The sequence below is a fragment of the Schistocerca serialis genome, chromosome 5, assembly GCF_023864345.2.
Source record: "Schistocerca serialis cubense isolate TAMUIC-IGC-003099 chromosome 5, iqSchSeri2.2, whole genome shotgun sequence".
Taxonomy (NCBI): Eukaryota; Metazoa; Arthropoda; class Insecta; order Orthoptera; family Acrididae; genus Schistocerca; species Schistocerca serialis.
The window spans coordinates 311,980,985-312,008,952 of record NC_064642.1 but is presented as its reverse complement, the minus strand read 5'-3'; the positions used below and the strand labels follow the sequence as shown (position 1 = coordinate 312,008,952).

General features: G+C 44.4%; 1 protein-coding gene across 1 annotated transcript in view; it reads left to right on the top strand.

Annotated features, from left to right (window-relative positions):
* LOC126481219 (anaphase-promoting complex subunit 5) overlaps positions 1-23,605 on the top strand; it is a 143,323-nt gene extending 119,718 nt beyond the window's left edge. Inside the window, exons 12-13 of the mRNA XM_050104823.1 lie at positions 22,714-22,971; positions 23,053-23,605. Of these exons, the coding sequence (XP_049960780.1) occupies positions 22,714-22,971; positions 23,053-23,172 (378 nt within the window). The 3' untranslated portion in view covers positions 23,173-23,605. The remainder of the gene's footprint in view (positions 1-22,713; positions 22,972-23,052) is intronic.
* The last annotated feature ends 4,363 nt before the right edge of the window (positions 23,606-27,968 follow it).

The window sequence follows — 27,968 nt, the reverse complement described above, 5'->3', positions numbered from 1 at the left end:
AGGTAGCTCTGTTGGCATCAAACCCAGTTTCCTGGCAAAAGTAATGAAGGAGTCGTGATCCGACCAATGCAGCAAGTAACTCCAGCCTGGGTAGAGTTACCTTCTTGATAGGGGCCAGTCTGTTCTTGCTACAGACAAGGTGTACAGTGTATCCAGTTTCAGTAGCTGTCCTTATATAGAAAACAGTGCTGTAAGCTCTTTCAGATGCATCACAGAATACATGCACCTCTGCAGAGCCACCTGTGCTAGTGTCCCTATCCATCTAGGAATACGCAGTGATGAAGCTTTGAGACCCACTAGTGCCAACGACATGCAAGATCTGTGGGCAAAACTTCCTCCCATGTAAGACCCCTCAGCCATGTGTCTTGGAAAATTATCTTTGAAACAATCCCAACATGAGTGAACACACCCAGGGGGTCATAAAACTGAGCAGCTGCTCGAAGAACATTTCTCTTGGTAACCAGTTTGTCCATTAGATCTTCAGCTATCCTCTTATAGTCACTGCAGATAGTCATTTTCCGTGTTCCAATTAATGCCTAAAACTTGGGTTGTGGACTTTGTTTCAAGGCCTTTGACATCCCATATTGCCTTCAGATCATTCGAATTAGTCGCCCATTTGGATAATGGAAGGCTTATCTGCTGGAAGAGTTCTGTCAGTTCACGGTAAACAGTTGCAGTGGTGTTGCTGTCTCTAACGCTCACCACGAATTCGTCCATGAATACTGAGTTTTTTTACAAGTCCTGAAGCTTGTGGATATTTTTCACTATTTAGTGCTACTAACTCCCTTATGGCAGCTGAAAAAAGGAACTGGCTTGGTGCAAGTCCAAATGGCAAACATTTGAAGCGATATGTAATCACGTCATTTGTGGTCATGTAGCCACCACTTCCAGCTTGCTCAACACAATACCAAAAGAACCTCATGAGGTCTCTGTCTTCTTCATTCAATGTTAACTGCAGGAAAGCTTGGTCTACATCACACACTAATCCCACTGGAAGTGTGCGGATTCGTAATAGGATTGCCAGATTATCCGGAAGTAAATTTGGTCCCTTTTCGAGGGCATCATTCAGTGATAGAGACTCTGGCTCATGTGATGATGCATCGAAGACTATTCTGTACTTCACACTTCCACTGATGCATTTCTTCACGATGTGGTGTGGCAGGTAGAATGTGTTTCCTGCAGTACAGTCCTCAGGTGCTACCTCTACCTGGTTCTTCTCAATATATTTCGACATGGTCTCATGGTAAATGGCCTTCAGCTCTTCATTCCTTCGCAGCGTGTTTTATAAGGAGTGAAGGCGCGCTTCAGCATTTGTGCGGTTGCAGGAGAGAAGCATATCCTTCTTTCGAGGGATACAACTCTGCGGCCATATTCCACACAGTATGACTCTCGGAATTCCTGATAAATAGGGTGGTCCATAGGTGTTAATGCTCGCTCTTGATGTTCTGTTATCCCAATTGTCCCCAGGTCCCAAAATCGGTGCACGGAGTCATCAGACATGTCACTGCAGCTGCCCTGAATAAAGTTGACAGTTGCTCTGCTGACGGTGGTGCTAGATCTGTTTCCACTGAGAACATATCCGAAGATTGTTGGGAGAAGAACCAATGATGGTGATACCTTGATTGGTTGTTCCAAAGTCACGATTCTCCAGTAATAATCATCTCCAATCAGGATCTCAATAGGTAGATCTTCAGTGTTTCCTTTAGGATCTGCGAACGGTGTACCACCCCTCAAGGCCATATCTTCCACATCTTATGGCACTGTTGATTGCTGTGAAAAAATATTTGTGCTTTCAAAGGCTGTCACTGATATGTGGGAATTAGTGGAGCACCTTCTTGTGGACTGGGAGGCATTTGAGCGTCCGGTCGCCGGGATTGTGTAGACTTTTTGCCGTTGCATTTTACTGCAGCGTTGCCCGGGGAGCACCATCTTGGAGGTTGTCTACACATCGAAAGAGACGATGAGAATTATCTCAGGCACACTTAGGGCTACCCCATGTGACTGGCTCCCAGTCCTTGCCAACATAGAACCCCCTGATATAAGGCCCTCCATGGCGACCTCAAGAATATATAGGAAGAACGTACACAATCCAGAACTCCCTATACACCAAGACTTATCACTCATCAACAGGCTAAAATCTAGGTCCCCCTTTTGGAAGATTGGCAGGGAATTACAGGACTTCGACCCAAAGCTAGCCTGGGGGGAATCATGGCGCAAAGGGACACACAAGAACCAAAAGCTTATCGATGACCCCAGCAAGAAGATAAATGGTTTTGATCTCCCTCGGAAGCTCTGGGTTGCCTTAAATCGCCTTAGAACGAGCGTGGGAAGATGCAAACATCTAATGAATAAGTGGGGACTTGCGGAGAGTCCCATGTGTGAATGTGGTGAAATCCAGACAATGGACCACCTACTGGTGTGTGGAGTGGTAGGATATAGTGGTGAACTGAAGGACATACATTACCTGCCTGACCTAGCCATAGATTGGCTCAAAACTATAAGTAGCATTGTGTAGTGTTGTAATTTCCTGGTGGATTGTAATGACACTGTAATATTTGCCTTGTATATGCCGAACGAATAAAAAATAAATAAAAGTGGAGCACCCCATCATATTAAACTGCACCTTCTTCCTTGAGAGTGATGAACTGTAAGTGGATTCGAAAGTAGTTATCTCCAGAATAGTGCTTCTAATGACACTTAGTTGGAGAGATTCGATCAGTGATGGTGAATGAAACTCGATTGACTGCCTGTGTCCAGGATGGCACGTGTCTGTTTGCTCTTACTAGTTGGTCCTGCGATACTCACACGAGCAGTCTGCAGGTATGTGAAGTTGAGTCATACTTTCAATTTTATTTACTGCTGTGGTATGGCTACTGCAAATGGAAGTGTGATGCTCCCTTTACCTTTAGCACAGGACGCCTTTCCCCGTTTGAAACACCGAGTCCTGTTGTGGCCATGTCTCCGGCATAGGAAGCAACGGTTCATTGTCTTGAGGGTGTCTATTCTTGCCTGCAAGCTTGCAATCTTTTGGCAGTCTTGGCCCCAGTGCCCTCTTTCACCGCAATACACACAGAAGGGTTCTGAATTCTGTTGTTTCTTCTTGTCCCTCTTTGTTCTAACCTTTACATGGAAGGCAGATGCTGTTGGTACATAATTTTCGTGTAGAACAGTATCTCCGCGAATTTTGCATGTGGTGATAGTTCCTTCCGCCTCTTAATTTAAGAACTCCATAAGGTGGGTGAGGTTCCCTTCTTCAATCTTTTGCCTTCGGGCATGCACAAGCCAATTTTTGCAAATTTCTTCAGGAAAGGCTTGAAGAAGTTTGGGTGCAAGCACTCTCCCATAAGAGTCCACATTTTCTCCTAATGCTTGGATGCGCTTATGCGACTCAGTGTAGGTGGAATTGAAAGCCTCTGGACTGCCTGAAGTTGAAGTGTTAAGATTTTCCAAGAGATCCAGGTGACTTTGGATTATTATGTTCTTATCCCCATATTTGGATTTCAAAATTTGCTTCATCTGCTCATATGTATCAGCTGCTTCGTCTGCTCATATGTATCAGCTGTAACAGCAATGCCATTGACCACGTCCTTAGGTTCCCCATCAAGGTAACCATGGAGGAGTACATGCTTGTTCATTGTTGACACCATCGGATTCTCGTCTGTGGAGGCTGTGAACTGCTCCAAAAATCGAGGCCAAGCTTCTATGTCCCCTGAAAATGGGTGCAGTTAGATAGTAGGCAATTTTACGTCCATACAGGTGTGTTGTTGAGCTGCCGACGTCGCATTCCTGTCCCCTGAGCGCGCTCCTCCTAGAAGGCCATTTGCCTTTCGGAGGGCGCGTTTGCATTTATCAGTTTATTCCTCACAAGCTTCCATGTCGGCTCCGTATTCAGAGTCATCCAGCAAGTCCTGTATTGTATCGTCGGGCCAACTCTTCTAATGTTTCCTGTAGGCGTTCCTGTAAGTATTAGACTTCTTCTGCAGCTTTAGAACCGTCGAAGGAGTTTATTTGGCTGACGAAATGTGTCACATTCGATCGCAAAGTCGTCCGCTTCCGGCGCAGCCTCCCCAAGTTTGTAGCTACTGCTTCTGTCATGGTGAGTTGGTGGTTTTGCTTTCTGTTGCGAGAATGCGTTCAAGGTCAAGACACCCCGTCAGTTGGATGCTGTCGCTAAGGGATGGCGCTGTCCTGGAGTGTGAACCGTTAGCAGCCCCCTAGTGATGTTTGTAGTTACCAACAGATGGCGCGGCCATGCAGTTTTCAACTTCCGCAATCTTTAGTAGTGGTCGCTGTTGCTAACAGATGGCGCTGCAGTGTACCAATACTTTAGCAAGTCTCCTTTGTTTTTTGCAAATAATAAGCCAACTACCCTCTATTCCTCTGCCACCAACAAACATACACCAAGTAACATCACATACAAATCAATCAATCCGTAGTGTCCTTTGCTACAGTTTCCGAGCAATGCTGCAACTTGTCTGTGTGAGCTGAACGCGGCGTGGCGTGACGTGACCAGATTTTGAGATTGAAGTCGCTCAGAACCTTCTCCGCCGGCGTCGAGTTCTCTTTAATGTGTAGTAGCACTCTCTCTATTCATGTTCTCCCAGGTTTCGGCACTAAAATGTTGCTACACACTAGTGAAATCAAGGACACAGTAAAACTTCTGCTCACACACACCTTTATTTTCACTCGTCCATTTTACAGTTACAGTTAAAATATATCCGCTGCAGAGGGCAGCACAATGTACAGACTTAACAGAACACCAGCAGATGGCATAGGAGTCTCCATTCCCCAACACCCTGCAATAGACCTAGATGCCAGACCTGTCCCATACACCCTCCTGCCACCACCTACTCCAGTCCGGTCACAAACACCTGTCCCATAAAAGGCAGGGCTACCTGTGAAACCAGTCATATGATTATAAGCTAAGCTGCTTCCTCTGTGCTGCATTCTATGTGGGCATGACAACCAACAAGCTGTCTGTCTGCAAGAATGGCCACCCACGAAGTGTGGCCAAAATACAGCTGGACCACACTGTCGCTGAGCATGCTGCCCAACACGATGTTCTTCATTTCAATGCCTGCTTCACAGCCTGTGCCATCTGCATCCTTCCCTCCAACACCAGCTTTTCTGAACTGTGCAGATAGCAACTCTCCCTGCAATATATCCTGTGTTCCTTTGACCCTCCTTGCCTCAAACTTCATTAGTCATTGTCATTACCCATCTAGCCCCTTTCCTGTTCCAATTACAGCACTACACCGCCCTCTATTCCATCAACCCAACCAGTACTTTTACTTCTTTCCTTTCCCGCCCTCCGTCCAATCTCCTGACTGCATCCATCGATTTTTATAATATAGGTGGATGACTGTTATGAATTTTCCAGTGGAAGCTTAGTGGACTTTTACCTATTAACTGTCCTTTGTAGTATTGCTGTATCTTTGAAAAATCAATTATCAGCGTTGTAATTTCGTACATCCTCATTAATTATTATAGTGCATAAAGTACTATATTTTCTATACTCTGGCCTATTTTTATCTAGCAGATTAAGCTGCTAAGTTTTTTATTTTTTGTTTGTGTTTTTAAATTTGATTTTCCATTTCTTTAAAAGTACAGAAGATAAGTTCACCAAACTTTGTACATTCTATTTTTACATAAAAATGCAGCTTTGTATCTCTCTCCCTTGCTGGATGTGAATGTATTTTTATTTGTGTATAAACTACAGATTGTATTTGGCTCAAACTTAGTATTTCATACATCTGCATCATCCTACACTATTCTATGAACATATTACAAACATATAAACATATTATAAAATTCTACCAATATTTAATTTCTGTCTTACACAGCAGTGTAATTTTTTCTCTGCTATGAGTACATACAGTGCCTCAGCATGACCTTGAGGCAGGGTAGGTGAGTAAGGGAAGTACCTCTCTCCTGCTCACTGACCACCGTTACTGTGCAGTAAAAGTGGTTGCTTTCCCACAGCTCTGTAGAAATTAAGAGCACCAGTTAGACATGACATGACAGCTTTTGCACATGTGACTGGCTCTGATTGTACATGTAATTCCTGTGATGGGTGTGGAATAAAATGAGCTATGTGGATGGATAGGAATGAACTTGCACTTGGGTCTTCCACTGAGATGTCACCCATGTGGCAAGGGATTGGGAGTAAGTGTAGCATAAGGCTGATCCAGGATATTTCATAGATTTGGTCGGCTGCAGATTAACACTTGTGGAGAGGTGGGAAGTGTTGTGGAAAGAATGTTCATTTCATATTACACTGTAAGTTAGTCAGAGCCCTAGCAGTGGATGTGATCAAGTTGTTCCCCAAAGAGCTGGAACTGTGTACCAATTCTGCTGTGACTTTTGCACAGCCTTACATATTATGGGTCTGATCATCAGCCAGTGGCACCCTCCTCCAAATCCCCATTTTGATCCTGCTGTCCTGGCCTCAATATCTTCTAACCACCCCTGTCTCGCACCCACTTCCAATCCTCCAACTCCATGGCTTCAGACTCCAGTCCATTAATACACCATTATCTCTTTTCTCAAAGCAGTCTCCCTCTCCCTTTCTTCTCGTGACCAACTCTCACCCCCCTCCCCCTCCCCCCCCCCCCCAACCTTCCCACTTCCCATGCCACCCCTCAAGTAACACAAGCAACCATAGTGAGTGGACAACTGTACTACTTCCAATATTTATAGCCCTCTCAGGACTTCCCCCTTTCAGATAAAGAGCACTGAGTTGATTAGATTTCTTTCACAATTCTAAGGATACTATGTGAGTAGGCATTCCATAATATAGGGTGTATAAGATGTCGCAGTAATCCCTGTTATGTCGAAAACCCTGCAGGAGTGGGAAAACCTTGAAATTGGCCACCTTCAATCTGTCATTTTTTTTAAATGGAAAGGAGGCCATGTGATCAGATAACATCTGCATTTTCTGACAGGTTCAGTCCTTGTAAACAGATTTGAAGTAGCAGTTGTGGTTCAAAAGTTGCAACACTTTTTTGTTGCAGGTAACTGCCGATGGCTTTGGCGAAGGGGGAGAGAACTGACGTCATTTTGATGTCTGGAGAACAGAGTTTTCATTTCATAGCGGCAGATTTTAACAACCTGCACCCAGAAAGACCTCCAATTTCACACAACACTGCCAGGTGCTTAATATCCGAATTCCGAGAAAGTGGGACTCTAGCCGACTAGGCAGTGAGTGGCTTTCCAAAAACTGCTACTGATGAGACAATCTCAACAATGGTTTTGGTGCCCTTCATGAAGAGCCCACACTTCAGCACACAATGTTTGTCAGCAGAATGTGGAATCAGGCAGTCACTGATCATACAAATCTTTCATTCTTATGAGTGGAATCCATTCAAGATTCAGCTACTCCAGCACCTAGCAGCGAATGACTCATTTTCATTGACAAGAACCTAAATTCTCAATGCTACCTGGAAATGCTGCAAGGAGTGGCATTGCCCTTACTTCTGAATAAAGATGGCAGCTTTCCATCTTACTGTCAACAGGTTGAGGCTCCACCACATGGGACAGTTGTTTGTCAGTGGTTAGATGGTCATTGGGTTGGCAGATGTGGTTCTGTGGAATGGCCACACAGATCACCTGATTTCACACCAATTGGCTTTTATCTGTGGGGTTGTATAAAGCAGCTTGTATATGCAGAGAAAATGAGAAACAGATGATATCTCAAGCAAAGCAATGAAGAAGTGCATGCCAGCATTTCTGCGAAAAACCCTCTGCGAGTGCATGATGATTGGATTGAGCACCTTCAAATTTGCTTTGACTGAGAGGGACATCATGTTGAACACATTAAATGAGTGTCCTTTATGGAGAACAGTCTAGCCTGTAATTCCAGCCAAAATGTGTAGTAACTTTTGAACCATAACTGCTACTTTGGATATGTTTGCAGGAAAACTTGGCAGAAAATGCTGATTTCATTTGATATATCACATGACCCACTTTCCTTAAAAAAAAAAGGCTTAGATTAAAGATGGTGCCCATGTTCAGTACATACCGTAAAAGATAGACCACATCACCCATTCCTTACTAGATATTCAGGTTTCGCAATTCCTGCAGGATTTGTGACATAACAGGGCGTACTGCGACTTTTGACTCATCCTGTACAGCTTGTGATAGTGTTTTAAAAGAAATTTCGTTGAGAGTACAGCCAACTTTGTTTTCAGAAGCCACCATTTAGTCTCATTTGAAACAGGCATAATAAATAAAAAGAATTTACAGCTCACCAAGTAATAGGATTTCCACATTACGTCTTCCCCCTCCGCCTTTTTTTTGTCCTTTTCCCCCTCAATGTTGTTCCCTTACATTTTATGGCTATTAAACACTTCCTGTGGAAGGGATTAACTAACTATTCGTATAAGGTCGGAGTTATTACTGTCTAAAATTATGAAGTTTAGAGCTACTAACAATTATGGAAAGGGTAGATTCTACTCCTTGTAAAGAGGACACATTTAGTTGTAGACAACTACAACAAAAAAGACTGTTACACATTAATCTTTCGGCCAAAGCCTTCATCAGAAAAGAAAAACACACACACACACACACACACACACACACACACACACACACACACACACACACACACGTGGCTGTTCTCTCAGGCTGCTCAGGCAGGCTGGCCTGAGACTGTACTCGTGTGTGTGAGGTATGCTTACTTGCGTGACTGCGTGTGTGTGTTCCTTTTCTGATGAAGGCTTTGGTAGAAAACGTAATGTATCACAGTCTCTTCGTTGTACCTATCTGCATCTTTACCATGAATAGCAATCTACCCCATCCATGATTGTTGATATTCCAACCTAGACTTTCCTTTGTTTGAAGTATAGAGAGAAATTAACAACTGATATTAATTTGTAATTATTTCTGATCTGCACTAAACACAAGGAAAATTGCAGTGTGTGTGTGTGTGTGTGTGTGTGTGTGTGTGTGTGTGTGTGTGTGTGTGTGCGTGTGTGTGCGCGCGCGCGCCATTAAGTTTTAATGGAGTGTTAGTTGCCGCCACAGCACACAACTGTTGAAAATTGCTGTAATCTGTATTAATATTTCAACCCTGCTATTGCTGGTAGTGCTTATAAAGTCTGCAATAAACTTGCAACTGTATAGAAAGCTGCTGTTTCTTTTGCAACTGTAAATTGCAGTATTTAAAACTAAATAAGTATGCTGACATCTTCAAAGAATAACAATTGCATACAAGATATCAGCCCTGTTTACTTTTAACATAGTTACTTGTCATGCCAGCAATAGGAGCTGTTAATTCAAAGGGCTAATAAAATACACTTTGGAGGCCATTCTGAAGCTGGAAAGATTCCAAACTTCTTGTTTTGTGTGGGCCTACAGTTTAAGATCTTAGCATCAGAATGCAAAACTAACAAGGTCATTTTGGAAAACAAGGTACTTTGCACTGGTTGGATGAGGATAATGATGTCTAGGTTAATGAAACATAACATTTCACATTTTCAAATTTTATTATGAAATTGAATATTCACATTCAAGTTGAAGAAACTGATGTTCAAGCATGTAGACATTCCACACTAACTCAAAAAGATAAACAGCTTGTGTGCACATCAGCTTTTCCGGTAACATTACCCCCCTGTGGGTTCGGGGGTTAGAATAGGCCCGCGGTATTCCTGCCTGTCGTAAGAGGCGACTAAAAGGAGTCTCACATGTTTCGGCCTTATGTGATGGTCCCCTCTCGGGTTTGACCTCCATCTTTCTAAATTTATCCGAAGAGCGAGCCAATTGGGGAAGGGCGCCTTACATGGTGCACTGTATCCATCGTGCAATTAGACCTTTAGCCGGATTGCTCGTCGTTGCAATGGTGTCCCGCTCGTTTTCGATCTCTTGGGCGAGAATACGTCCCTGGGTGCGATTACCACGCTGCCCTCTGCAGTGTTTCTTTTAACTGTGACGACGACCTTGGACATTTTTGCACCTAAGATCCAGCACAGTAGCCAGTCCGTTGTGGTGGGGCCGCCATGTACCCTCTTGGTTGTAGCCCCCTGACAACACAGGGATCGCTCTACTGATGCCTGCGCCGTTAACTCCCCACGTATGCCAAGGAGTAGATGCCTATCCTCCTGGGGTATCGGGACTCCCGGCAACGGCCATCCTGCCAGGTGGCCTTTGCTGTGGCTGGGTGGCGCCCGTGGGGAGGGCCCTTGGTCGGAGTAGGTGGCATCAGGGCGGATGACCCGCAATGAAGCGTGGTACATCATCTCTCGCTGGCGGCCAGCCGCCAGCAGTCTCTAAGCGTTGTCGTGCTCAATTTAATGCTCAGAAGTACGATCCGAAAACGTTCCCCTCCCTGGCCACGCCGTGGGAAGAGCGTAAGTCTCAGGATGGAGGTAACAGTTATTCGCCCCGATTCGTAGTTTGTACGAGAGCTGATGGGGAGTCTTTTCTCTCCACAAAGCCTCAGTTCTTCGTCGAGCATTTAGAGGACAAGTTTGGGGAGGTGGAGGGCTTGTCCAAAATTCGCTCTGGGTCAGTACTGATACAAACGGCATCCTTCGCACAGTCATGCAGGTTACTTGCTTGTGACAAGTTGGGGGATGTTAACGTTACTGTTACACCACATAAGAGTTTAAATATGGTCCAGGGTGTTATTTTCCATAGGGACCTCCTTTTGCAGTCTGATGACGAGCTGCGCGCCAACTTAGAACGTAGAGGTGTTCATTTTGTCCGGCGCGTTCATCGGGGTCCGAGGGACAATCAGGTTGCTACCGGTGCCTTCATCTTGGCCTTCGAGGGTGATACGTTACCGGAAAAGGTCAAGGTGATGGTCTACCGATGTGACGTCAAACCCTATATCCCTCCCCCGATGCGGTGCTTCAAGTGCTGGAAGTTCGGCCATATGTCTTCCCGCTGCACTTCCAGCCTCGAATGTCGAGATTGCGGACGCCCATCTCATCCCGATACTCCATGTGCCCCTCCTCCCATCTGCGTCAACTGCGGGGAGCACCATTCACCTTGCTCGCCTGACTGCAAAGTCTTTCAGAAAGAGCGCAAAATCATGGAATATAAGACCCTGGACCGGCTGACCTATACTGAGGCCAAAAGGAAATATGACAGACTCCATCCTGTGAGAATGACATCTTCTTATGCAGCTGCTACAACACCTGTGCTAGCCCCATCAGTTTCGAGACTTCCAGCCAGCTCGATAAGCAGTAAGACTCGTCCTGCCCCCTTGCCCGTGGGGGGCTCTACCCAACCGGTTGCTCCTGCACCACCTACCTCAGGAGCAACCTCCTCCCACCCGTCGGGGACGTCCGTCCCCGCTTCTCATCCGGAGAAGCGTCTAACTTCTTCAGCTACTCTCGCCCGTAAGAGTTCACTTGGGACCCTCCCTTCCCAGGGTTCCACCAGCGGGAAGGATGACGGCCGCCAGTGGCATAAGTCCTCACCAGCGTCCGGGCGTAGGGCTTCACGATCTTCCTCTGTCCCGGAGACTGAATCGGTGAAGCCTTCCCAGCCGGTGAAACCCAAGGTTCAGCGAGAGAAGTCCAAGAAAAAGACCTCTAAGGCCAAAGAACTTGCGGTGGCACCAACCCCACCGCACCTTTCGCGCTCTGCGTCTGAGGATGAAGTCGAGATTCTAGCGTCCGCTGAGGACCTTGATCTCGCTGGTCCCTCAGACGCCATGGATGCCTCTCGTACGGGTACTGAATCGGTGGCAGTGAGTGAACAAGCGGCGTAAATTGCCTTCCCAGTCCTTTCACGCCTTTCTCCGCCATGGACAATATCATCCTCCAGTGGAACTGCGGCGGTTTTTTCCACCATCTAGCTGAGCTCCGCCAACTTATCAGCCTTCGCCCTTTCTTCTGCATTGCTCTCCAGGAAACTTGGTTTCCAGCAATGCGAACCCCCACCCTCCGTGGCTATCGGGGTTATTTTAAGAACCGGGCTGCTTATGAAAGGGTGTCTGGTGGCGTCTGCATATATGTCCTTCGCACTCTGCACAGTGAGTCTGTCCCTCTCCAGACGCCTTTAGAGGCTGTCGCTGTACGCGTGTGGACGCCACAGGCTGTTACCGTCTGCAGTCTTTACATTCCACCGGACGGTGATGTCTCGCAGCATGTCCTGGCTGCACTGGTCGCCCAATTGCCGCCACCTTTCTTGCTATTGGGCGACTTCAATGCCCATAACCCTCTGTGGGGTGGGTCAGTGGCCACAGGTCGTGGCACCATCGTTGAGCATTTCTTGTCGCAGCTCGATCTCTCGCTGTTAAATGATGGTGCCTTCACACACTTCAGTGTGGCGCATGGCACCTACTCCGCCATTGACCTTTCCATCTGTAGCCATAGCCTCTTACCGTCTGTCCAATGGAGTGTGCATGACGACCTGTGTGGTAGTGACCACTTTCCGCTCTTTTTGTCACTACCACAGCGTCACTCTTCTCATAGCCCTAGCAGATGGGCTATGAATAAGGCTGACTGGGATTTGTTCTCCTCCACTGCCTCTTTTGAGCCTATCTCTACTGATGACATTGATGCGGTGGTTCAATCGGTCACCACCGGAATCGTTACTGCCGCCGAATCTGCCATTCCCCATTCTTCTGGGTCCCCTCGGCGGAAGGCTGTGCCTTGGTGGTCGCCTGAGATCGCTGAAGCGATTAAAGATCGCCGGCGGGCGCTCCAGCGCCACAAGCGACATCCATCCATACACCACCTTATCGCCTTCAAACGGCTGCGTGCGCGGGCCCGCCTCCTTATCCGCCAAGGCAAGAAGGAGTGCTGGGAGCGGTATGTGTCCACCATTGGCCTCCATGTCACTCCCTCGCAGGTCTGGGCCAAGATTCGACGCGTCTACGGCTATCGGACCCCTGCCAGCGTCCCTGCGCTCTCACTGAATGGAGCCGTTTGTACTGACTCCGAACTCATTGCAAATCGCTTAGCAGAGCATTTTGCTATGAGTTCCGCTTCTGCGAATTACCCCCAGGCCTTCCGCTCCATTAAAGAGCGGCTGGAACGTCGGAGCCTTTCGTTTCGCACCAACCACCCGGAATCTTACAATGCTCCATTCAGTGAGTGGGAATTTCGCAGTGCCCTAGCTGCTTGCCCTGATACCGCTCCTGGGCCAGATGGCATCCACTGTCGGATGCTGAAACACCTTTCAGTGGACTGCCAGCGGCGCCTTCTCGATCTTTACAACCGTCTTTGGGTCGAGGGGGAGTTTCCGTCGCAATGGCGGGAAGGCATTGTCATCCCCGTTTTGAAACCTGGACAGACCCCTCTGGAAGTGGACAGCTACCGTCCCATTAGCCTCACCAACGTTCTTTGTAAGTTGCTTGAACGGATGGTGAGCCGGCGCTTGCATTGGGTACTGGAGTCTCGGGGCCTTCTGGCTCCGTCTCAGGGTGGGTTCCGCAAAGGCCGCTCCGCCACCGACAATCTGGTGAGCCTGGAGTCGGCCATTCGTACTGCTTTTGCCCGCCGTCAGCACCTGGTCGCTGTCTTTTTCGACATGCGGAAGGCGTACGATACGACATGGCGTCATCACATTCTTTCTACGCTTCATGGATGGGGTCTTCGGGGTCCTCCGCCGATTTTTATCCGCAATTTTCTGTCGTGTCGTACCTTCCGCGTGCAAGTCGCGGCCTCGTATAGTTCCTCCCACGTCCAGGAGAACGGCGTGCCACAGGGCTCGGTTTTAAGTGTCTGTCTGTTTTCCATAGCCATTAACGGGCTTGCTGCGGCTGTGGGAAATTCTGTCTCCGCTTCCCTGTATGCTGACGACTTCTGCCTTTACTACAGCTCTACTGGCATTGCAGCTGTTGAACGTCAGCTACAGGGCGCTATCCGTAAGGCGCAGTCTTGGGCTGTAGCGCATGGGTTTCAGTTTTCGGCAGCCAAGACCCGCGTTATGCATTTCTGCCGGCGCCGAACAGTCCATCCTGAGCCGCGGCTTTATCTTGCCGACGAACTCCTTGCTGTGGTGGAGACCCACAGCTTTTTGGGGGTGGTTTTCGATGCCCGGTTGACTTGGCTGCCTCATATCCGGCAGCTGAAACAGACGTGTTGGCGGCATCTAAACGCTCTGAGATGCTTGAGCCACACCCGCAGGGGCGCCGACCGCTCTACCCTGTTGCGGCTCTACCCGGCGTTAATCCAGTCCCGTCTGGATTATGGGAGCCTGGCTTATGGCTCAGCATCCCCATCTGCGTTACGGGTGCTGGACCCAATTCTCCACAGCGGGATACGCCTTGCCACTGGTGCTTTCCGCACCAGCCCTGTGGACAGCGTACTAGTGGAGGCAGGTGTACCTCCACTGCGGGTACGACGCCAACAATTACTGGCTGCTTATGCTGCCCATGTTTTTAGTTTGCCCGGGCATCCAAATTACCGTGTCCTGTTCCCGCAGTCGGTCGTCCATCTGCCGGACCGTCGGCCCCGGTCGGGTTGTCCGATCGCCGTACGCGTCAAGGAGCTTCTCTGCGGGCTTGGGTTTTTCCCTGTTCCGCCCCCTTTCCAGGCGCCTCTGCGTACACCCCCGTGGTGTGTTCCTCGCCCTTGCCTTCGGCTCGACTTGGCACAGGGCTCGAAGGACTCAGTCCCTCCAGAGGCCTTCCGCCGCCGCTTTTATTCCATCCTTGCCACGTATCAGGGCTCTGGAATTGTTTACACCAACGGTTCGATGGTTGCTGGTCGTGTCGGGTATGCGCTAACTCTAGGGGACCATTCCGAACAACGGTCCTTGGCGGCTGGCTGCAGCGTTTACACTGCTGAGCTAGTCGCCATCTTTCGAGCCCTAGAGTATATCCGCTCCTGCTCAGGTGAGTCCTTCGTGATCTGTAGCGATTCCCTGAGCGGTTTACGAGCTCTCGACCAGTGTTTTCCTCGTTCTCGTCTGGTGATGGCTATCCATGAGTCCCTGCATACTCTTGCGCGTTGCGGCCGCTCTGTGGTCTTTGTGTGGACCCCCGGTCATGTCGGTATCCCGGGCAATGAACATGTTGACCGCCTGGCGAAAGAGGCCACGTGTACACCATCTCTGGATGTTGGCCTCCCAGAGACTGATTTGCGTGCAGTCCTCCGCCGAAAAGTTTTTGCGCTTTGGGACGCTGACTGGCGCGATCGGATTACACCCAATAAACTCCGTGCCATTAAGGAGACGACGACTGTGTGGCGGTCATCCATGCGAGCCAACCGCAGGGACTCCGTCGTCCTTTGTCGGCTCCGCATTGGCCACTCCCGGCTAACACACAGTTATTTACTGCGCCGGGAGGACCCTCCTGTATGTCGCTGCGGGGCGGCTTTGACAGTGGCCCACGTTCTGTTGGCCTGCCCCCTTTTAGCTGTGGTCAGGCAGACATTTGCGCTGCCTGCTACGCTCCCTGCCCTTTTAACAGACGACTCCACTATGGCTGACTTAGTTTTACGTTTTATTCGGGCAGGGGATTTTATCATTTAATCTGAGTGTTTCTGTTTTATTTTATTGTTTTGTGTTGATTCTGGCCTTTGGCCTATGATTTTCAACTGATTTTTTTTTTAATGTGTTTCTAAGTGGTTGGCTTTTCCTTTTTTATTTCTATGGTCGGCCAACCACCGTCACACTCTGTGTGGTTTTAGTTCGTTTTGTCTTGTCTTTGTCTCAGTTTCTCTTGTTCTGTATCGTCTGTGATCTCTTCTGTTCCTCGTTTTTGTTCTCTGTGGGTGTTCTTTGTCTTTGGAAAAAGGGACCGATGACCATAGCAGTCTGGTCCCTTTAATCCCCCAAACCAACCAACCAACCAACCAACCGGTAACATTAAATTGTGTATGGTGGGTCAAAGGTTTCAGCACACTACAAAAGGAACTGCCATACGACCCATTTAGTAACTTTTTAGCCATATGCATTCTATTTTGAATCACAACACAGAGCCAATGAATTTCTGAATTTGTTGTATCGTTCTGTTGTTACCATACAAAATCTGGTCGGAACATTAGACAGACAAAATCTAGAAGGAAAAGTATGTTATAAGGGTGAAACTTCAATCCTCTACAATTAAGTGTTTGCTTTTTCTCCTATTTTAAGTATATTTTTGTACAGGACTTTCCATTATTGCTGTAAATCTACAAGGAAGTTGTTTTTGTGCTTTGAGTTACAGTTATGTTAATTGTTATGTATTTAAAATTAACATATATTATTAGTTATAAATGCTGTTGCTGCTGCTGCTGCTGCTGCTGCCGCCTTCTGTCGCGGTCTGGTTTCGTGCAGCTCTCCATGTTATCTATGCTTAATGTAGTCAAGTCTTAGTGTCCCTCTATAATTTTTATCGTGAAAATTTCCTTCCATTAGCAAATTAAACATTACTCAATGCCTCAAGCTGTGTCCTATCAACCTGGCCATTTTTTTGTGAAGTTGTGGCATGAAGGTCTTTTCTTCCAGTTCAATTCAGCACCTATTCATCTGTTATCTGATCCATCCCTTTGGTCTTCGGGCTGCTGCTGTAACAGCAAGCTTCAAAAGCTTCTGTTCTCGATTTGCTTGTACTGCTTATCATACATATTTCATTTTAGTATATGGCTACGTGTCTTGCACATAATCTGAGGACGGATTTTGTACCACTAGAAGTTTATTTTCATTGTTAACAAATCCCTCTTAATCAGAAATGCTTTTCTTGTTACTGACAGTCTGCATTTTATGTTCTATTTACTTTGCCAATCACAACTATTTTCTTACTAATTGTAAGAGAGCAAAATTCTGATATCCCCTTGTTGCCACATCTACTGCACGGAAGCCACGCTAGCTGCGAACACAAGACATAGACCTCTGGCATATCTTGTTAAAATTAAACTCACTTGCACTGATGCCTGGCGGCATGGGTCAAGCTTCCAGGCATCGACACGATCAAGCAGTGATAGCAGTATCACAGCGAGGTCAGTACGCGCTGTCCGCGAACAATGCCACCTAGCAACCTAGCTGTAGTAATCCTGGAGCAGAGGGCTCTCTTCCTCATTTTGATACTGTTCATTCGTCTGCTCACTTGACTCCATTCTCAGGACACTTGTTACTTGTTTGGACTCGGCTTAGCTATTTACATGGACTCTGTATGGAACTTACGATCATTGTTTTGATTAAAGTGATTTTGTTATTCCATGCATACTTATTTGTGTGCCTCACTGCACAAAACTATATTACAAATTTTGGTGTCTAATTTCACAATCTTAATTCAATCAGTTTAATTGAACTACACTCCATTAGCCTAATTTTACTTTTGTTGGTGTTCATCTTATAACCGCTTTTTGAGAGGCTATCCATTTCATTTAACTGAACTTTCACGACCTTTACCTTCTCTGAAAGAGTTACAATGTCATCAGCAAACTGTAAAGAACATTAGAGTTATAATGCTTTTAGGAAGCAGCACTTGATTTTTACATTGTTTATCCAGCGCCAAAGATGATCTGCTTTCAAATTGAGATAGAGCTTTTCAGATAAGACACTACTTCTCACTTCCTGTATTGAGTTTCAGTGACGTCATTGGTGTCAAAGGTGAGTGACAAGTTTATAAACAATGTGATTCATGTAAGCTACATTTGCCTGTATAACAACAGATTCTATTCAAAGCGGTATCATTGCCAACTATTGCAGATCAGCATTCATCTGTAGTGGTTCTAGTGAGATCGTGACTTGTCTAAGGTGACATCCCTAGAATGTGGCAGAGAAATTCTTAACAATATCCTTAGTTAAGATATTCCTTTCCACTGAATGTATATGGAGGCTTCAATGGTGAAGGTGTTCTGACAGATTGCATACAAGTATGTCATATTATTTTACTTTGTCAGAGAGCTTAATTACAACATAAACTATAGTCTGGAACGAAAGGTTCATTCTACAAGACCTATTTGTAGTTATTTCTGTAGACACTACGCCCAAGATGACTAGTTAGTATCTGTCCTTTCTGGCATAAACAAATATACAGGGTGGTCCATTGATCGTGAGCGGGCCAAATATCTCACGAAATAAGCGTCAAATGAAAAAACTACAAAGAACGAAACTTGTCTAGCTTGAAGGGAGAAACCAGATGATGCTATGGGTTGGCCCGCTAGATGGCGCTGCCATAGGTCAAACAGATATCAACTGCGTTTTTTTTTAAAATAGGAACCCCCATTTTTTATTACATATTCGTGTAGTACGTAGAGAAATATGAATGTTTTAGTTGGACCACTTTTTTCGCTTTGTGATAGATGGTGCTGTAATAGTCACAAACATATGGTTCACAATTTTAGATGAACAGTTAGTAACAGGTAGGTTTTTTAAATTAAAATACAGAACGTAATTACGTTTGAACATTTTATTTCAGTTGTTCCAATGTGATACATGTACCTTTGTGAACTTATCATTTCTGAGAATGCATGCTGTTACAGTGTGATTACCTGAAAATACCACATTAATGCAATAAATGCTCAAAATGATGTCTGTCAACCTCAATGCATTTGGCAATACGTGTAACGACATTCCTCTCAACAGCGAGTAGCTTGCCTTCCGTAATGTTCGCACATGCATTGACAATGCACTGACGCATGTTGTCAGGCTTTGTTGGTGGATGACGATAGAAAATATCCTTCAGCTTTCCCCACAGAAAGAAATCCAGGGACGCCAGATCTGGGGAACGTGTGGGCCGTGATATGGTGCTTCGACGACCAATCCACCTGTCATGAAATATGCTATTCAGTACCGCTTCAACCGCACGCGAGCTATGTGCCAGACATCCATCATGTTGGAAGTACATCGCCATTCTGTCATGCAGTGAAACATCTTGTAGTAACGTCAGTAGAACATTATGTAGGAGATCAGCATACATTGCACCATTTAGATTGCCATTGATAAAATGGGGACCATACATTAACCCGCCAAGATCGCTGATGTTCCGCTTGTCGCAGCCATCGTGGATTTTCCGTTGTCCAGTAGTGGATATTATGCCGGTTTACGTTACCGGTGTTGGTAAATGACACTTCATCACTAAATAAAACTTGTGCAAAAAAATCTGTCATCGTCCCGTAGTTTCTCTTGTGCCCAGTGGCAGAACTGTACACAACGTTCAAAGTTGTCATCGTGCAATTCCTGGTGCATAGAAATATGGTACGGGAGCAATTGATGATGATGTAGCATTCTCAACACCGACAATTTTTTGAGATTCTCGATTCTCACGCAATTTGTCTGCTACTGATGTGTGGATTAGCTGCGACAGCAGCTAAAACACCTACTTGGGCATCCTCATTTGTTGCAGGTCGTGGTTGACGTTTCACTTGTGGCTGAAAACTTCCTGTTTTCTTAAATAACGTAACTATCCAGCGAACGGTCTGGACACTTGGATGATGTCTGCCACGATACCGAGCAGCATACATAGCACACGCCAGTTGGGCATTTTGATCACAGTAGCCATACATCAACACGATAACGGTCCATTTTAACACAGGTAATGTATCACGAAGCAAATACGTCCACACTGGTGGAATATTACGTGATACCACGTACTTATAAATTTGTGACTATTACAGCACCATCTATCAAAAAGCGAAAAATGTGATCCATCTAAAACATTCATATTTCTTTAAATACTACACGAATATGTTCCTATTTTAAAAAAACGCAGTTGATATCCGTTTGACCTATGGCAGCGCCATCTAGCGGGCCAACCATAGCGCCATCTGATTTCCCCCTTCAAGCTAGACAAGTTTCGTTCTTTGTAGCTTTTTCATTTAATACTTATTTCGTGAGATATTTGGCCCGGTCACTATCAATGGACCACCCAGTATAGTGACAATTTTAGCTTGTAATTACTAATCTGTGTGGTGACCATCAGTCTTGTTGCATGCATTACAACAAATTCAGTTGGCAGAACTGAACTTTGGATTAAAAATCCTTTGATCACATCACTGGGACACATTTTTTATAACAGAACTATAATTGCTGCTCCATCAATACCCTGCACACCATGTTCTTCAAAGTGGGCATATTGCATGAAAGTGAACAGGTGTTTACTGAAACTTTTTCACATGACCCAAACCACTTTCTCAAATTATGCAAACAATTATTTGATTAGAATCTTGGCCAGCTCTGCGTGGCTTGAATGGCCTGTTTTCTCATGATTTCCTCCCCATTGTGATAAATTTCTTCCAGTCAAGATGAAACCTGTTGGAAAAACATTTTTCTTTGCATTTGTCAGTTTTCTGGACTTGGCATGCTGGTATGCTATACATAAAATCCATGTCTGCAAGTTCCTGTTACAAATAATGTTCCACCTTTAACAACCAGTCATGAACCAAAAATAGTAACAAACTGCTCTGTGGGCACATCATAGATGATTGTGAGTTGTTTTTCAGTATATTTCTGCACCTATCAAGACAGCTGGTAGTTGCTAATTATGAAATGTAAGCAGTTTCCAAACATGTCTCACATGTTGCTCAGTCAAGACTGTATCATCTTTGGTTCCATATGTCAAAATAGTCAGTTTAGGATCCTCTACCATCAGTATTATTTTGACCATAAAGAGTTGTACAGTGCCATCAACTACATGACTTAATAACCACTTGGCAGTGGCCAGAGTACACTTACCTTGAAAGCTCTGCTACATGGCTATTAGCTAAAGAGAATTTTATTAAGGAAGAATCCTGAACACTAAGTTATGTTGTTAACCAACCTAATGATGGGTGAAATAATAATAGTAAGCATGGATAGTTTATTGGGTGGCATATGCATCTTTTCCATAGTATCATTTGAGTTAAGTTAGAAACATTCCAGTGGCAAGGAATGCTTGCTAGATCGTAATCTGAAAAAAGATGTGAGCTGTTCTTGTATCAAGCAGTTTAATTTTTGTGCCTCAAATCTGGAAGATCTCCAAAGGCAGCAGCAGTTTGTCATTGTACAGATTCTACTTGTCATGTTTTAGTAGCTCAGAAATTTACTAAATTCTTGACAAGTCCAAAACTCATGGTAACAAAGTGGCTATCACATTTTAAAGCTTCCGGTATTGTTTTATAAATTAAAGCTCATTAATTTCAGAATGTCAAGTCAAACACCTTTTAGCCATCTAAATTTCCAAATTGTTATTTTATTAGGCTTCGAGTTTTGGCAATATATTACATGATCTTCAGGTCCCCTGACTGACTTGTAGGAAGATTTCCATCTCTGGTCCTGTCACAATAGAGGCCAGCATTCAATAACTGGTATCCATAGATTTTTGAGACAGCGATCAGCTCAAACATCACCTGTCAACAGGTCCCGCAATTATCTGTGAAAAATGGACATACAGAGGCTCATTAATTTGGTTATTAGTGCAGTTGATGTAAGGCAGTTGCAAATAACTGAGCCACGTATTGGCCAGATTGGTTGTCAGTAGAATGTGATTAGACTTTCAGTAGAAGTAGGTCATTACATAATAAGTACAAGAAAGTTAAAATTTTATTTTAACCAAGGGCTCTGACTTGCGTCCTTTCCTGTTAGTGACAGCACTCTTCCAACCATACATGCTTTGAATATAGCTCAAAACTTCCATCTTTTCTTATTAACACAGCAGCCTCCTTCCACGTACTGCTGGCATAACATCCTTAGGTGGAAGGCTTGGTCATGAAATGGCTTAACCACTATCACGGCAATCTTTAGAGAGATGTACTGGTGGTTTGAAGCTATGTGTACGATATTGAAGCATGCTTGCCTGATTCAATTGGTACAGCATTTCACATGAATACCAAAGATCTGTGTTTTGTTTCCTATCTGACATATAGTTTTAGTATCGCAAACGATTCATATCTGTACATATTCTGTTGTAAGATGAAGTTTAATTTTTAGAAACAATCTGTAGGTGATGGTCTTCTATTCCTTTGGGTGTGTTACTCCAGCAGAATATGAGGAAAAACCTCTGTGGTGTTAGAGAATTAATGGAAAGGTGTGACAGATTAAAACTTTGAGTCAAGTTTTGAACATTCATGATGACAAAGATGGTAGTGGTGTTGACAACCTCAAGACCTGTTCTAACACATATTAATCTGTCAACAAAGTGCATATAACCACAGTTTGCTACAGAATTAGTTGAATTCTGTTTAAAAATCTTATTTAAATTTGGTACCCTGGCTAGCTTTGCCTGTGAGGAATGGAAGCGACTTCCTGTCACTTCTTCATTTGCAACTTATTTCAGAATGAAACAAAGCATAATGTTGCATTCACTTTCTTCCATGAAAGCAGGAGAGTCCCTTTTGTCTACTTTATTACCTTTTTTCCCATTGAAAATCACAAGTGGTACTGCTTCCATTTCAGAAGAATGTATTTATGAACATATTAATATTTATCTAAAGTCACTACATTTCTCACACCAAGTGAACACAGAGGTGGAGCTTCACAGTGTGGTGCCATGGTGCAGAACATAAGGACGTGGCATCTTACACAAAGGAGCCTCAGGGAAGTGGAAGTTAATTTATGCTGTGGACAAAGACTCACAAGCAATAGTTCCTGTTTTCACCACTCAGCTTGGAGAAGCATGGTCTGTGACCCACAGGCAACTTTAAAGTAAAATTAGAGCAGCTCAAGGTGGTGCTTTTATTGGAAACAGAAGATTGGAAACCATACAAAAACTGCTTTCATGAAGTGAGAATGTAAAACAAAAACAAAAAAACTTCTAAATCTCATAACAGTAACATATTGTTCAAACTGCTATCATCATATTGTTAACATTTGTTGTCAGTTGTAGCACTTGTTAAAAATAATGAAAATATTTAGTTGCAGATGGCTTTGCCTTCTTTGGCACTTAAATTAATTGATGAAGCACTACCAGTCGTTGTTGCTCACGGAGGTTGTTATGACCAAGCCCGGGGTCTTCTGCTACATGCCAAATGTAAAATAGCTTCAGCAGCCTCAAAGCCTCCTAGTGCACGGGAAGCTATCCTTAACAATGCATTACAACAGCTACATAAAGCACAAAATGGATTTTTCAAAATAGAAGCATACTCACGGATGAAGGATGTTGTATATCTGAAAGTAAGCTGTATATTTTCACTATCATGAGTATAATTTCTTGCAATACTAAAGTTTCATCTCTAATTATTTTCTTGTTTCCAGGCCTTGCTGTATAATGAACTAGGTTATGTTTCTGAAAGAAAAAAGTGTGCTCTCCAGTTCAGACAGCTGGATGAACAGTATCCAACAAAAGTTGCTACAACATTGCTAACAAGACTGTAGTTGTTGTTGTAAAATGTGGAGTGATATAGATATACAGTGCCTACTTGAGAAATATAATGAAAAAAAGCACACTAGCAGAATCAGTTGTGGAAAGTGTAACATATTTTCTTCCCATCTTTGCACTACTCATCTTCCTTTTATGCACTATGTTGTTACATAAAAATGTTTTTAATGTAAATATGCCTCTTTACAAGTGTGTAAATGAGACACATCATTGAATTTATTGTTATATTGGTGCCTTAACTTTGCTAAACAAATATGAATGTCATTATATCAGAACTATGTAAGTAGAATTTATGGTTTGTGAAGTAGAGATCACAATGATGAAACAGGGATGGCTTGTAAAATTTGTTTCTTACAGAAGTTCACAAGTTCTGGAAATCTCTAAAATTCATTCAATTCTCTCTCTCTCTCTCTCTCTCTCTCTCTCTCTCTCTCTCTCTCTCTCTCTCTCTCTCTCTCTCTCTCTCTCTCTCCCCCCCCCCCCCCCCCCCCCCTCCCTCTCCACCTACATCTACATTTATATTTATACTCCGCAAGCCACCCAACGGTGTGTGGCGGAGGGCACATTCCGTGCCACTGTCATTACCTCCCTTTCCTGTTCCAGTCGCGTATTGTTCGCGGGAAGAACGACTGTCTGAAAGCCTCCGTGCGCGCTTGAATCTCTCTAATTTTACATTCGTGATCTCCTCGGGAGGTATAAGTAGGGGGAAGCAATATATTCGATACCTCATCCAGAAACGCACCCTCTCGAAACCTGGCGAGCAAGCTACACCGCGATGCAGAACGCCTCTCTTGCAGAGTATGCCACTTGAGTTTGTTAAACATCTCCATAACGCTATCACGGTTACCAAATAACCCTGTGACGAAACGCGCCACTCTTCTTTGGACCTTCTCTATCTCCTCCGTCAACCCGATCTGGTACGGATCCCACACTGATGAGCAATACTCAAGTATAGGTCGAACGAGTGTTTTGTAAGCCACCTCCTTTGTTGATGGACTACATTTTCTAAGGACTCTCCCAATGAATCTCAACCTGACACCCGCCTTACCAACAATTAATTTTATATGATCGTTCCACTTCAAATTGTTCCGCATGCATACTCCCAGATATTTTACAGAAGTAACTGCTACCAGTGTTTGTTCCGCTATCATATAATCATACAATAAAGGATCCTTCTTTCTATGTATTCACAATACATTACATTTGTCTGTGTTAAGGGTCAGTTGCCACTCCCTGCACCAAGTGCCTATCCGCTGCAGATCTTCCTGCATTTCGCTACAATTTTCTAATGCTGCAACTTCTCTGTATACTACAGCATCATCCGCGAAAAGCTGCATGGAACTTCCGACACTATCTACTAGGTCATTTATATATATTGTGAAAAGCAATGGTCCCATAACACTCCCCTGTGGCACGCCAGAGGTTACTTTAACGTCTGTAGACGTCTCTCCATTGATAACAACATGCTGTGTTCTGTTTGCTAAAAACTCTTCAATCCAGCCACACAGCTGGTCTGATATTCCGTAGGCTCTTACTTTGTTTATCAGGCGACAGTGCAGAACTGTATCGAACGCCTTCCGGAAGTCAAGGAAAATAGCATCTACCTGGGAGCCTGTATCTAATATTTTCTGGGTCTCATGAACAAATAAAGCGAGTTGGGTCTCACACGATCGCTGTTTCCGGAATCCATGTTGATTCCTACATAGTAGATTCTGGGTTTCCAGAAATGATATGATACGCGAGCAAAAAACATGTTCTAAAATTCTACAAGAGATCGACGTCAGAGATATAGGTCTATAGTTTTGCGCATCTGCTCGACGACCCTTCTTGAAGACTGGGACTACCTGTGCTCTTTTCCAATCATTTGGAACCTTCCATTCCTCTAGAGACTTGCGGTACACAGCTGTTAGAAGGGGGGCAAGTTCTTTCGCGTACTCTGTGTAGAATCAAATTGGTATCCCGTCAGGTCCAGTGGACTTTCCTCTGTTAAGTGATTCTAGTTGCTTTTCTATTCCTTGGACACTTATTTCGATGTCAGCCATTTTTTCGTTTGTGCGAGGATTTAGAGAAGGAACTGCAGTGTGGTCTTCCTCTGTGAAACAGCTTTGGAAAAAGGTGTTTAGTATTTCAGCTTTACACGTGTCATCCTCTGTTTCAATGCCATCATCATCCTGGAGTGTCTGGATATGCTGTTTCGAGCCACTTACTGATTTAACGTAAGACCAGAACTTCCTAGGATTTTCTGTCAAGTCGGTACATAGAATTTTACTTTCGAATTCACTGAACGCTTCACGCATAGCCCTACTTACGCTAACTTTGACATTGTTTAGCTTCTGTTTGTCTGAAAGGTTTTGGCTGCGTTTAAACTTGAGTGAAGCTCTCTTTGCTTTCGCAGTAGTTTCCTAACTTTGTTGTTGTACCACGGTGGGTTTTTCCCGTCCCTCACAGTTTTACTAGGCACGTACCTGTCTAAAACGCATTTTATGATTGCCTTGAACTTTTTTCATAAACACTCAACATTGTCCGTGTCGGAACAGAAATTTTCGTTTTGATCTGTTAGGTAGTCTGAAATCTGCCTTCTATTACTCTTGCTAAACAGATAAACCTTCCCCCCTATTTTTATATTCCTACTAACTTCCATATTCAGGGATGCTGCAACGGCCTTATGATCACTGATTCCCTGTTCTGTACATACAGAGTCGAAAAGTTCGGGTCTGTTTGTTATCAGTAGGTCCAAGATGTTATCTCCACGAGTCGGTTCTCTGTTTAATTGCTCGAGGTAATTTTCGGATAGTGCACTCAGTATAATGTCACTCGATGCTCTGTCCCTACCACCCGTCCTAAACATCTGAGTGTCCCAGTCTATATCTGGTAAATTGAAATCCCCACCTAAGACTATAACATGCTCTCTCTCTCTCTCTCTCTCTCTCTCTCTCTCTCTCTCTCTCGCTCTGTGTAAGTTGAAGTGCATAGAGATCAATTGTTCATCAGTAAAACTATGCATACTACTGTGTAACATTGATAATGTACACCTAACACTGAAAGAAAAACAAACCTGGGATAGAACTGAGCAGTATAGAATAAAATTTTGAGAGCGAAGAGTAAAGTGAGTATTACTGTTGTCAACAGCAGGTACCGTGAGTGAATAGAATAAGTTTGTTTCCAAACAACACAAAGTGCATATCATTGGCATTTGCACTGTTGCACAGGTATTTTCAGTGCAGTATAGATACAACAATATAAATGAAGGTAAGAAAGCTCACATAATGCCATAGCTCTGTAATGAGCCACCAGAGACCACAGGCCCTTGTAGTAAAATACTCAGAAAACACCTCTGAACAAACTCCAAAATTTTGGTAGTGGAGTTTAAAATTGCAGAGTTTGTGTTCACCCTGCATACAGCCATTGTGCATCTGAAGTAAAAATGTAATTTATGTGAGAGCGCTTCAGCAGTGTGTGCTGTATCTCCAACAGTGAAAGCACAATGTGGTTTGTGTTGACTGTTCAGTCTATCAAGATGCCTCGTAGAACCATTTCAAACCTAGCCCATGCACTCATTGCCACTTAATGGCAAAAGAGGCTTGTCAGTATAGGAAGTTGGTCACTGAATCTGCATACTTTACAGCAATGAAATTTGAACATTAAGCCACAATTGACAGAGACAAAAGACCAAAGATCTGCTTAGTACTGATCAACTGCAGACAACAGTATCGGCTTGATGATCACAGCCCGTAAACTGTGGCTTGTAAGTACCCCAAGCAGAATGTAACATGTTGTGTACTGCTCTTTTCTCAGACAATTGACATGGCTGTTTTGACCCAGACAGTATGCAACCGTTTCCACACAATCAATTTGACCTCCAGCTGTTCATCATAAAAACCAGTACGATCGCTCTCCCCCCCCCCCCCCCCCTCCTTACCAAACTTGTGGTGCGTGAAAGAGGAGCACAAGTGAACATTGTAAGGATCCCTTTCTGCCCCACCAGCGAGTGCAGGATTTTATAGAAGTGTGGCAGTGTAGAGGTGAACTTCTCACGAAAGTATTCCCATGGATCAGGAGGTCAGTCAGTCTTGTTAGGATCCTATATCATCACATGTCAAAATATTTGCTATTATCAGTAACATTTGAGGGTAAATTCATCAGTCTGGTTGGTTGCAGTGACTATGTTACAGCTACCTCTGGTTTCGTTGGTGTAGGATTTCAAAGTAATCTCTATCCGCTGAAAATGTTTTGAATAAAGTCTGATTGTTGTGGCTGGGTGTTTGCTCTTAGTGTGGTGGTAGGCAGTTGGCTGTCTGCAGTTGAATTGTAAATGAGCATCTGAACTGAATGGTCAGCCTGAGACTACGCTTAAGTCGGTATTGATATTACTAATTTAATTTTATTATGGTTATTTGGTCTGGTGTTGTTCTGGTTTGGGTTTCAGTGTGAAAAGATCAGTGTTGTATGGTGGCATACAGAATATTTATAAATTGTGCACATTTCAAAGTATTTGCTTTGAGTTGTGCTTTCAACAATAAATCATATTGGTCGTGATCTGCTAAAAGCAACTGTTATTAATTGTACCTGACATTATCTGGTCCATAAATCGTCAGTCATTGGATTATATGTGTCTCAGTTAATTTAGTTGAGAGAGGCGGCAGCATCATGGTAATTTAGCAAGCACCCAACGCCCTTGTTATGTACCGAAATGGTTACAGGGATGTTGCATCCTGCAATAATCTTCGGATTCTGGAACCCGTCTGCCAGTGTCAGTGTATGGTGAGTGAATTTGGCATTTTCTGTGGTGCCT